At 32.9% G+C, this 13,310-nt stretch overlaps 1 protein-coding gene across 4 annotated transcripts; it reads left to right on the forward strand.

Moving 5' to 3' along the window:
- The first annotated feature begins 5,083 nt into the window (after positions 1-5,083).
- On the forward strand, positions 5,084-13,310 carry Mf (myofilin). 4 transcript variants are annotated; one of them, XM_089697280.1, is made up of 8 exons: positions 5,084-5,192; positions 7,135-7,252; positions 7,339-7,575; positions 9,093-9,335; positions 10,368-10,532; positions 11,153-11,383; positions 11,528-11,622; positions 13,009-13,310. In XM_089697280.1, the coding sequence occupies exons 2-7, from the start codon at positions 7,162-7,164 to the stop codon at positions 11,596-11,598; spliced, it is 1,038 nt and encodes a 345-aa protein (XP_089553406.1). In that variant the 5' UTR covers positions 5,084-5,192; positions 7,135-7,161; the 3' UTR covers positions 11,599-11,622; positions 13,009-13,310. The 4 variants fall into 4 exon arrangements, with proteins under 4 accessions (XP_089553406.1, XP_089553409.1, XP_089553410.1 ...); XM_089697281.1 differs by lacking the exon at positions 5,084-5,192 and adding an exon at positions 5,227-5,344; XM_089697283.1 differs by lacking the exon at positions 11,528-11,622.

The raw sequence follows: 13,310 nt of genomic DNA on the forward strand, positions 1-13,310 counted from the left end.
AACAAGACATTTATTTGTTTTATAAATAAAGTGATAGCCAATTGATGATGTGAAATCTGACAAATTTAATATACGAATACATTAAATGCGGGATGGTTTGCATCCTGTTTTATTTAATGTGGCTTGTGATGGGTTAGTGCGCAATACAGAATTATGTCATTATTTCTGTTTTTAGATTTAACACGTTTAAATTCTTCTACTTAATATATTATATTCACGTGCTTCCAGAGTAGATGTTTTTACAGAATGTACTATATACTACAATGCACTCTTTAGCTTCGCTCTACTAGTTAGGTACTACTAAACTTTGGTATACAGTACTATTAATAGGTATGTATTATTTCACGTTCACATTCACAGAAATTCAGTAATATTTAAGAAAACCTTAATGAGATGTTTCATTATATGCCTAATCCTTTTATTTTTCTCCGCAAAACTATGTAACGAAAATCTTTAAGTAATTTTCCTCTAGACAAGATTTATGTGTATTTTTTCATTCATGGTGATCTCACAACATGGTGACGTGTGACTCTCGTGCGTCTTACTGTATGGCGTCTTAGATTTCGTGCGCATTTCGAATATAAACAATAACAGACTAATATAGATTTGAGTACATGATTTCACCAAAATCTACTTCTGGCATTAAATTTGTAAGTTTTGTGTAGTTTCTTACAGTGAAGCAGAAGTGCAATTATAATTCAGGGAAAAATATATCTATCAATATATTCAGGGTAAGAATTACGAATATAGTTACCTATTTTCAATTTTCAATTTATTGTCACACCTTCCTATTTTTCGTAAACGTACATGATAACATCACAATATAAAGGTATAATTTCTTCTTATTTTTATCCAGTCGTATGCATTTGGTATACTATACGGATTTTTTTTAAATACAATACAAATTATACACACCGCAGACTTAAAAATATCGTGTATGGTGCGAGTACCTTGCGAGAACTAGGAAGGAATCTCTCTATTGCAATATTAAAAACAAATACTGTAGTAATTCTAATTTACAATATCGCGGTCCCGTGAAGTAGGTTACACAAATAAAACATTAAAAAGGGGTCAAGTGTGTGTTGGAGTTACGGTTTGGATCAAGAATGATAAGTTCAAAATATATTTGATTCAAAACATGAAGTACCTCTGATAGCATAACATATAATCGAAGCCTCAAAACTGAGCATTAATTAATAAGTACTATTACAATGAGTAGGTACCTAATTTCATCTATTTTTACAATTTTATTATAAACTAATATCAACTTTGTCAGAAAAGAAACGAATAATCTGATGTAAACGTATCTCATTTTGTTTACACAATATAATTTGATGCAAAACAGAATTCTAAAAATAATTTATAAGATTTATTTTCACTGTGTTAGTCACGTGAAGCAACTCATTATTTATAGACGTTTTGAAGGGCAATAGCGACATTTAAATTAGAATGCAATTAAAAAAGCTTGGTAAAATGCTATTACAATGTAATTGTTGTCTTATAAACGTGATTTTATACGCTGTAATGTTTTTATATGAGCTATGTTACTGCAGACGTTATCCGCATTACAAATACGTAATTTGCACACTCTTGTGCAGCTGTAAAGTTTATTGTAATTCCATTTAGTCCAAGAACCAATTACTATCATGTGCAAGTTATAGATTCTTGATTTTTAAAGCATAATTTCTAGGATCGTACTCACAACTAGAGCTTTTATAGAATTACTAGATTTCCGCCCGCGGCTTCGCCTGCGTTTTCAAAGGAAAACCCGCATAGTTCCCGTTCCCGTGGGATTTCCGGGATAAAACCTATCCTATGTGTTAATCCAAGTTACCCTCTATATGTGTGCTAAATTTCATTGTAATCGGTTCAGTAGTTTTTACGTGAAAGAGTAACAAACATCCATACATCCATACATCCTTACAAACTTTCGCCTTTATAATATTAATAGGATTGAGTTAGTTTATCAGTTAGGTTTATTCATAATAGTAATGGAATGAGATTGTTTGTTTGTAATATAGTCACCTCTTTTTACTAAAACCATACGGGTATATTATACATGGTATATACCAAATAACAGTTTTTGATTTTGATGGCACTTTCACTGACAGATAGCTGATATGATAAGCAGTAACTTAGGCTACTTTTAAACCTATTTTCTCTCAAAGATAAACTATTTTACGCAAGTGAAACTGCGGGACGCTGCTAGTATTTAATACAAAATTATTGAACGCGTTGAATGAATGATAAATTAAAATAAACACATGGCAAATAAGCTATAAAATAACCCGTGTAGTAATTAATTAAGCCATTTGTTAATGTCGTCAAGTTTGGCAAGTGATGCGATAATAATACATATAGTCCGGGATACATCGCCCATTTTTGCAAGTGATTACTATCAAGCTAATTTTTCGTGAGTGGCTTTATTTTGATGAGATGCCCAATAATTTCATGTACGAAACTCTCGATTGTGGTAGCTTACAGAGGTAACAAGGATAAAAATTTTTGATTTGACGGTTCTCAAATATTTATTACGCAATTTGTAGGACAATATGTCTGTTGAATTATATAAGTATTAAATAAGTGAAAATAAAAAAATCAGCTGGTTAGTAATCATTTATGATGACTTCGTTATCGATACACATTGGAATGGGGGACTCTTTGATCAAACCATAGATTTTGTAGGACAAATATTTTTTCGAATAATTTAGATAATTATCTTGAGATTGAACAAAAAAAAACATTCAGTTAGTAATTAATATTTGAGAACCATCAAATCAAAATATTTTATCCTTGTTTCCTCTGGTAGCTACCACAATCGAGAGTTTTGTATATGAAATTATTGGGCATCTCATCAAAATAAAGCTACTCGCGAAAAATTAGCTTGATAGTAATCACTTGCAAAAATGGGCGATGTATCCCGGACTAATAATTGTTTTATAAAATAACAAGTTGCTTTTATATTAGACTAGCGGTCCGCCCCGGCTTCGCCCGTGGTACATATCTCGCTATAAAAATTAGCCTATGTCCTTTCTCGGGTATCAAAATATCTCCATACCAAATTTCATGCAAATTGGTTCAGTAGTTTAGGCGTGATTGAGTAACAGACAGACAGACAGACAGAGTTACTTTCGCATTTATAATATTAGTATGGATAATGAAGATTTGCACGAGTATTAAAAATACAATTATTTATGGTAACTATCAGTTTCTTTTTCTAGCAAGCAACAAAGGTCCGGTCGTAGCACCTTTTTCGTAGAACATCTCGTAGCACTTACATATTTAAGTGTTAAATATGGTTATAAATGGTAGAAAATTAGTTTCATAACAGACAAAATTGTTGCTTTTTTTAATTTTCTAATATGTATTTGTATTGTAATTCACTACATTAAATATTTTAAAATAAAAATAAAAATCTCGTAGAGGGGATTTCACTCGCGATGGTAATGTGGTGGTAAGTGGTGATTATTCTAAAAATGTATAAAAAATATTTCTGCATACTTGGCTTTATCTCATTTCACACAATACACAATTTGTCAATATTTCAAGTTGTAGCGATTTTAGTTAACTTCAAATAACACAAAACTCAGAATTATAAAAGCTTTGCCAGTACTTAAATACAATGTATAGTAAATATATCATTCAATAAGTAATTAGTAAGAACACAGACACCTTATATATAATAACAGAAACTCGTTAAGGTGTATATGTCTGATCTTGAGCGTGCAAAGCTAAATTTAACCGTTGATAACGAGCCAGATTTCAATAAAACGTAGCGTCTCTGTGAAAATTACACAGATCTCGATTTATACAAAAGAGATAATACAGCTCATGATTAAGCCTTATGACAATAACGAAAATATTTTGTACCAAAGACAAGATAGTAATGAATTAACATAATATGTATCATTCCTTCTATCTATAATAGAATAAAGGGACCTCTATACATATATTGAAAATTTAAATTTTAATGTAAAAGCAAAAACAAAATATTACATTAATCCACCACCAATTACCAATTACTAAACAACACTGACGTACTTATTTATTACACTTATGTTTTTTTTCCACTATTATTTTATCTATTATATTGTTGTTTTAAATAGATACAATGATACAGATGTCCGCAAAGTATTTTTATGTGTGCCAATTAATTGAGAGTTTAGTAAATGTTATGTTTTCTTAAATTTTTCCTTATTTATATTAGGAAGCAGTAGATTTTTTTATATTCTACGTTAATTTCATAACATAACAATATAGCGAAATTCGAATTTTTAATTTTAATTGATCTTCTATAATACATGAATAATTACTAACAAGACAGTAACATCGATCGAACTGAATACTGTAACTCTGAATGTTACAAATCACATATTAAATGACGAAAACATACCTATTCAAAATGTTGTAAATCACGTAAACAACTACAACATCCGGCTGTATGGAATCGGATATTCACCATCTAAAAATATTTTTCTCTGCCAATGTATATCATAACTAATTATATTACCACTATCAAGAGATATTTGAGTTTATTTCGTAAAAATCTATGAAACTGACTATGACTTGTATTGAGATATTAAATACGTGTTCTAAATTGAAGCTTATTACATAGTATGATGTTATAAACGCCATGATAAACATGTCTCAATTTAAATTAGAAATGATTCTGGTAGCAATAACAAACACTTTGTCCAGTTACTGGAGCTATAAAACGAAAATACTTAATAACTCTGCGATGAAGTCAAATATGAATCATTGAACTATAAATTACTCAGGTACAAACTATTCAGACGCAAATACTGAGTAATTTTGCATCATGTGGGTTAATATTTGCCACCTACCCGCATAAATCTATTTTAATAATTTGTTGAGTATATGTAAAAAGGATTGTACCACCTAAACGAAAAAAAATTGATCAAAAATTAGTTTGGCTCTACATAATATGCTGACTGTTTTCACAGCAAAACAAAACAGTCTTCAGGATGACATTAAAAATGAAATTCATAAAATAAGAGTTTCCAGAAGCGAGTACAGTGAAGTATGAAGGAACTGAAATGTTTACAGCTCGGCCGTGGGGGCGGGCTGGGAGCAGGGCGCCGCCGACGCGCCAGTGCGCGCCCGCCCAGGTCCGACACTCGACGTCGGCTCGTCATACAAGACACCCGCTATAACGATCATTATTAAAATCGGTAAGATACCTAGTGATCCCCTTGAGTGCAAGTGTATATTCAACTGTCATATATTCAACTGTGATCCCCAAGTGTCTCTTTATTGTAGGGCAATCGTACGACTCTCCTTTTTCGCGTTATCAGTTGGTTAGGGTATTATTGTTTGGTGGCACGTAAGTTAATTAGTGACATAACAGTGTAAAATAAAAATTACTTAACGTAAATATTTTTTTTGAATCTGTTATTATTTATAAATAAAAATAAAATACAATTATATCTTGCTAATTTATTTTTGAAAATTATAGAAATAATTTGTTTTATTTTATTGTTTGTATAACAAAATTTTTGCTTTTATTATTATACAATCAATTATTTTAAATTTTTTAACTGTTCATTTGTTTGCCTTCATGATAATATCTGTTTTCATTGGTGCAAACCGTCAATATAAAATGTATTTTAGTTTTAAATACAAAATTTATTTATTTTCATTCTTTACCATCTATTTTCTTATGATATGCATAAGAAAAATATATTAGAAGATAAGTCAAATGTATAAAGCAATAGACAAGGCGTGTCGACGTAAATTCGTGGTGTTACAGAATGCCGTGAATCCGATCCGAGCGCTTGGTGTCTATTTATAGCCGCACACACCAAGCCAAATTTGCAATCTCCACCTATCGACGCGCCTACGTATATTTTTGTAGCCGTTTCACAATCGGGCATTTTTCACATCTTACCTAACTTTCGTTAAGGTGCGCTATTTCAGGAAACTTAGCTGACATTGAGAGTATTCTAAAATGGGCCGTCATGTATATGGCAAATATCATTGGCCTTCGTTCTTGACCTGAATGTAATATTAATCCGCTGTGAATCATTTTTAAAGTCAAGTTTAATTTGACACTTTGGATAACCTTACATGTGATTTTTCAGGATGAATGAAACTTTCTTACAGATAAGCGTTCATGGAATTTAATGGAAAATCTGAAAAATAATTTTTGTCTACTAAACATTTTAAATTCGAAAAACATTTTCTCAGTTTTTAAATGAATTTGGAATAAATACCTAATATTTCCATCCATTATTTAAAATTAAAACACAGTAAATAATATAAACTTCTTCTTTAAAAGGAAAAATAGAATATTGGCATGATTGATTTTTAACAATTTGGCATGCTCTAAGAAATTATCAATGAAATATTAAAGGCAATTACGATTAATCAGGTGATGGTCTGTCTATACAAAACGTCGATCTCATGTCGAGAGTTTGATCAATGAAACATCTGCTCTTCCAGAAATAAATGAATGACGCAAATGTGCAAACCGATACTGACAAGTTGATAATAATTACGCTTTTAGAGAATTGTAGGCGGACAGCTTTCGCCAGCTCTGAGAACTTATAGTAGAAGCTGCATTTGATCTTAGAATATTTATAGTACTTGCATAAAATAAAGATTATTTCAATTGCATTAGATTTAGTGGAGAATGTTTAAAGCATATTAATTGGCCGTAGAGTCGAACGGAGGCAAGCAAATATTTTAAAGTAACAATGTTTATAATTCTGTTGCAGCTAGTTTCACATTTTACAGTAGTTTGTTTGTGAAAAGCAATCGGGCGATTCTCATAATAAGAAAACCGTAACAAGGTCGTCTAAATCTTGAAAATAGCCAAGGAATCATCAAACATTCGTAAAAACGGCCATTTTAGTCGTCACTAGAGTTCGATTGGCGGGCGGCCAAGTCCACGGACTATTCGCCACGGCACCTAGCCATCGAGACACGCTATTTACGTCCCAGCTGCTAAATCTACGTACGTCATTGCTCTATTTACGAGTAATGCTATTGTATTATGTCATTTGAATGCGATTATTGAATATCACAATAAAGTATACCGCGTAAATGTGCCAAGGCCCAAAACAACAAACGCAGTAAACTAATGTTTTGGTAACAAGTACGTTTTTGTTTCAGAAAACGAGCTCGACATAATCCGCCAAAATGTTTAAAAGTCATTTAGAAATGATTGGCAGAAATGAGACGCCGTCAAAGAAGGCCAGGTTCTGGCAGTCCTTCGTACGATCTCTAAAAGGTATGTACCAATGAAGACCGCCAATACACGTGCCTTTATTCTATTGTCTATAAGAGCGTTGTATTCTAATCCCATCTCATGCACAGGATCGGAAGACATCAGAGCCGAAGAGAGGTACAGGCCAACACGCCGCAGCGTGTACCCTGAGCTGCTCTCGACCTACCCCTACAGCAAATCTATCTATGACGACCCCATTGGTGCCGCCGAAAGGATCACCGTCCCCGGCTACCGCTACCTGCCCGTCCACCGTGAAACCTACGGATACTCTCCGCGTCCGATCTACACTCACAACTACCCTCGCTCACTCGACTCCTACAGGCCAAGTTAGTACTGAATGCAATCACAAACTGCTTTTCAATAAACAACGATTTCTCTCTAAAAAGTATTCTTGAAAGCGGAGATATATCGAAATTTGTATAAACTGAAACTATGTATTTATACTGAAGGAAAAAATTCGCCGGGATAATATATCTTCGCTTTCAATTTCGTTGTTAATTGATAATTACGCATTTGCACTTAACTTATGCATTTGATGAAGCGCAGCGTTAATTAATTTGTTATTATAACTCTTTCATTAAATTCCTTATTAAATTGTTTGCATACTTATTACTATGTAAATATAAAAGTAAATAATTCATCAATTCTCGTTATTAATTGTAAATAGAGTTGCGCTGTAACATGTCAAAACATCATTTAATCTAATTGCATTAAACAAATTTCCCATTATTCTCTTGATTGTTTCAGCGTCAAAACACGGAGCAGTTTAAATAGGGTTAGGAACATCTTAAATAGTTACAACGATATTCCATCTAATTGTCTTATACTATGTCAACAAGTGTACAAATTGTACTAAAAGTATCTACCAACTTGTAACTTATTATTATTTAAGAAAATCAATTATATATAATGTTACATAATTTGTATTCATTTTTTAAATAAAGCCTTACGCGATTATATTTGAAGTGAGACCTGTAGAAGGCTAGAAGATTTAAAACAAATGAATCGATACCATAACATACGTCTCACATAATAAACAAATACTCACATACGTTATATTGTCCGTAATTGTTTCGTTACGTTCTGATAGTTTAAATTCATCCTGAAAATTCCGAAAACAGTTTCATCATAAATGTTTTATGTTGCGTTGCGTGCAATTTTGTTACTTATGAAATGTCAATTGAGTTTATTGATCACATATCATTTTACTTTCATAAAAAAAAATATTTGTAAAAGCCATCAAATGTTTGCTTGCATTATAATAATATATCCAGATCATACATCATAGTTGCATGGCACATTAGAAATCACCTCTTATACATAACACCATTTACCTACACTTGTGTATTAATGAATAATATGTGTCGACTTCATTGATTAAATCTTCAAGCATATCTCAGGTGTCACATATTTGTTTTAAAGTAATCATGCCCTCCCTTCTTCCTTTGTTTGCAACATGGATTGTAAAAATCCTTGTTATCGAGTCTTTATATGATAAAGAGGTGAGTTCTAGAACAGCATTAATTTCATATACTGATGATATTAAACAATTTACATTATTACTAAAGCTTATGCTACGCCAAAATCCTAATACATATTTTACTTTAACATAGTGTTGTTTACTTACGATTTGATCACTTTCAAAATTAACACAGACATAATTATAATTAAAACGCAATATGAAATGACATAATAATGTATTAATTTCAACGATTTTAGAAAATCCTCTATAAAGGAAACGTTTGGGTCCATTTTGAGTCTTCCTTTTTTCTAGTTTGTATTTGTTGATTTTGATGAAAAAATACGTGCCTTTATTGTGCTTAAATTATAATGTTTTCAATAGTTTACCACGTGCCAAGGCGTATCCGACGAGGAGTCGATCCCTTCGACGCTCACAAGGCGTGGCAAGACCATCTCGACAGATTGGCCGCCATCGACCGTCTGTATCCTTCTCGCTACGGCCTCTACCTGAAGGACCGGGCCTACCCCATCACCGACTTGTCCGCACCCATCTCCGACCCCCTCCATCCTAAGAGCCTTAAAGGCATCGAATATGAGCCTGACAACAAACCTCACTGGGGATCAGGTAAATTCTATTAAAATCTATGCACGAACATCTTAGGCTAAGTTATGTTAGGCAATATCGAAGTTAGATCGTTCGTTTGAACGTAAGCTCGATGGTTATATAAATACAAAGAGTCTTTTCAAGTGTCTCGAAAAGATTTTAATGTGGGAATAACGAACGAGATAATATCGATTTGTTAACGGACCCGTGTATGCGCTAGGAACTGAATGCATTCGAAATTTTTATCAAACTTTTGGAATATTTGATATGCAATCATTCCGGCCATAGTGGGTTGTGGATTCAAAGATTGTGTAATCAGAATTGACAACACTACGCGAAGATTCTATTTTAATTTAATCTTCAGTGTGGGCTGTAGTCAGTTCTTATAATAACATCGAGCTAAAGAATCCTAATATACAAAAAAATACATCAGCAAAATTATCTGTATTATACCTATATTCATAATAAAATTGTCATTCAGTATTTAATAGGATATCTCTATTGTTATTACATCTAAAATTTATACTCTTTATTGTTATATTTTATACTTTGTTATACAAAAATATTCAAAATGTCTCTGAAATTTTAATGTATTTAATGAGATGTTGCTATTATTTTACTGAATTTTTATGCTCTGCTGTTTATAATTTACCAAGTACAAATTTATTTACATAAAACTAACCCAATTCATTTTTTTATTAAAATATAAAAGACAAATTCGTGTTTAATTTTGTAGTTTAGTACCTTCCTTTCATTTGCATCTATTGCACTTTTACATAATATCTTTTAGCTCAAGGCAATATCATGGCAAGCAAAAATATCAGTTATCATCATTACATCCTTCAAAATTGTAATTATCTGCATATCAAGCTCATGTGCATGAACTGCATTGTAAATATGCGCAAGATATTTATTGGAATTATTATGTCTCATGATTCACGAACAGTACACTCCATTAAAATTTATTGTAATGTGTGATCGATGCCTAAGCAATATTTAAAAATCGGCAACTATTTCGATTTGAGTGGTATTGACGATGAGACTTCGATGAAGGATCGTGGCCGTCGAGAATATCGGACGTGTTCGATAAGGACCCATTTTTCGCTGATGCGGGAAAATGGGCAGGTTTTGATCGTTCACTCCGAGGGAAGTCTCCAACACCCGTGAAGCCAAGAATTAGCCAGCCTCGCGACTGCGAGGTCGCTTTTGATTCGGACGGTAAGGGCAACAGATATCTATCCCCTGTATCTTCGTCACTACCCTGTGATAATATTTATTTCTCTAAGAATTGGATTTAGTCTAATAAAAGTGTTGTCCGTGTCCGAATAATTATGTAGTTAGACATAATTTTCTTTCTTGTATCGAATAGTGAATGAGGAACCGAGACATCTGCATTCACGAAGTCAACTTTGGGTGTACATGTTCACAATTATGTGCATGCAACATGCTTATATCGATATTACAATAACAACTAATTACATTTTAAGCATTCCATTTACTAAAATGATCATGAATGAGATTTGCTTTTGGTTCTTTAACATTTGCTTTGTAAAATATAAAACACATTTATAATTACTTAGCTGTGGGTATAAAGTATGTTTATGGGACCATAATAAAATCTACTCACTTTAGTTTATCATAATATTATAGCGATTTTAGATTATAGACTGCTTAAATTCATAAAATACCTCCAAATTTATTGTGTGTAACTATATCAGAATAACCATTCTAGTGCTTGTTGACGCTTTTTAGTTTGTGTGTGAATAAAATGGGCGATGACGAAGAGCAGTATCAGTATGAGTGTCTGTTGTCCCGGTAATAATAAACATACAATGTAGGTGCGCCGTTATACAACGCCGGCGGACTGAGACGCAGGCCGTGGGCTGACATTTTCAACCCGAGAGCGTCTCTGCCAATTTCTGCCATCACGAGGGACCCCTTCTGGTACGATTGGCCGGAGCTGAGACCCATGGCCCGATGGGACAGGAGCCCGTCCTATATCCGCGATTCGTACCTGTCACCAGTCAAACGCACGTTCCTCTGGGACAAACACCCTATCAGGCCCTTAGGTTAGTGCGTCGCTGTATATAATTTATGCTTTATCATGAGCTGTACTATTTGGCCTACCTTCTTATCGTCTCTGCAGCTCTGGTCTATGTCTAACATTTTATAAATAATATGAAATAATAAATGTAACTCTCTGGTCACGGCAGATTTAATGATGGAGGACTTATTCACAGTGGGCGATCTAAGCAAGACTTTACCCTATGTTCGTAGTCTATAAATGAATGTGGGGTACCTTCTTTAGGTAAACTCGATACCCAAGTAGATTAGATCGTTAATTCCGCAATTTTTATCCTTCATGTTGTTATTCCTTTATTTCTATAATACCCTCTTTATTGATTGATTGTATGGTATGTAGTTCGATTTGACTCTTAATTTTTTTATATTTATTAATTTTTTCATGTTATATTTGTTTATCTATCAATATCATTTATATTAATATAACCTAAATCTTGTTTCACACTATCAGTTCATGCACATGTAGATATCATAGATACATATTATAGTCTACCTATGTATTATACATATATGTTACGGCTAAAGGTAGGTGAGAACATAAACTTAAGATTAGCCGGCTAAACTTAGGTTTATTTTCGACGAGGTGTTAATGTTAGTTTGTTCTATCTTTAGCCGGCTAAACTTAAGTGTAACCGCAGGCCCGTGGCTAAAAATGTCGGGGTGGGTAGATTTGGTTACTATAATACATGTAAGGAACAGGGCGAGTGTTTTCTGGCACTTCGCCGGCTGCTGCCGCAGCACGCTCGCTGCGCTCGCTCGGCTCGTGCGGGTCTTAAGAGTTCTAACCTAACCTAACCTAGCCACCAGCTTTCTGCCCTGAGTCGGGGTGGGTAGATTTGGTTACTATAATACATGTAAGGAACAGGGCGAGTGTTTTCTGGCACTGTGCGGGCCCCTCAAGCCCTCCACCGGCCCGGCGCTAACCAAATCTACCCACCCCGACATTTTTAGCCACGGGCCTGCGGTTACACTTAAGTTTAGCCGGCTAAAGATAGAACAAACTAACATTAACACCTCGTCGAAAATAAACCTAAGTTTAGCCGGCTAATCTTAAGTTTATGTTCTCACCTACCTTTAGCCGTGACATATACACAAACAGCTCTATGTATAAGATTTAATAAATTTTATTCTTTTAAAATCATCGTTATTCACAATAACCCAATAATTTACCACGATTTGTCATTTTTAGGTATTTCACCACTTACCTACGCACCTAATTTGTAATAGTAAAAATAAACAGCGTAATATTTTCAATAAAATGTAAAAACTTCAATTAAAAATGCATAATAACTATTAACATTATTGTAGATTATTATATCTAAACCTACTAAAAATTATCTATGTACCTACCTATTCACATTATTTTTAACTGATTTTTACACAACTTTAATATTAAACGAATGCGAATTTATAATGGATTAATATTGTAATACATAATATGTATATTGTGTAGTATCAAGTAGGTAGCTATGATGGTAAATCTCTTGTAAATCTATGTTTTACTCTGTGGTTTTACTAGTACTATTAGAGGATATGATTCGTTTATTATGCACCTAGTTACCTACATTCATTCATCTTTCTGTGTTATTTAACAATTGTGATTATTTTTCAGCTGCTGCTTTTTAAGGGACGATCAATGAAGATTCTATTCAATGTTGTGCAAGAATATTATGAACATTTCATTTACAACTATTTTTATAAAACTGTCAACTGACTATGTTAAAATTATGTAATATATTATGTTTCCACAGCACTATATATTTCACAGCTAATTTTTTCAAAGAAAAAATCAAAGACTGCTATAACATAGTCACTGCCACGGAAGTAAACTGTTACATTAATTGTTTTTATTAAATTTATTTTTATGTACTTACTTACTCCAAAACCTTTAAAAAAATAATAAAACTTATATAA

Source organism: Colias philodice, chromosome 7 (assembly GCF_061535455.1).
Source record: "Colias philodice isolate Cphi_HAF_F1 chromosome 7, ilColPhil1 Martin Lab GWU primary, whole genome shotgun sequence".
Lineage (NCBI taxonomy): Eukaryota > Metazoa > Arthropoda > Insecta > Lepidoptera > Pieridae > Colias > Colias philodice.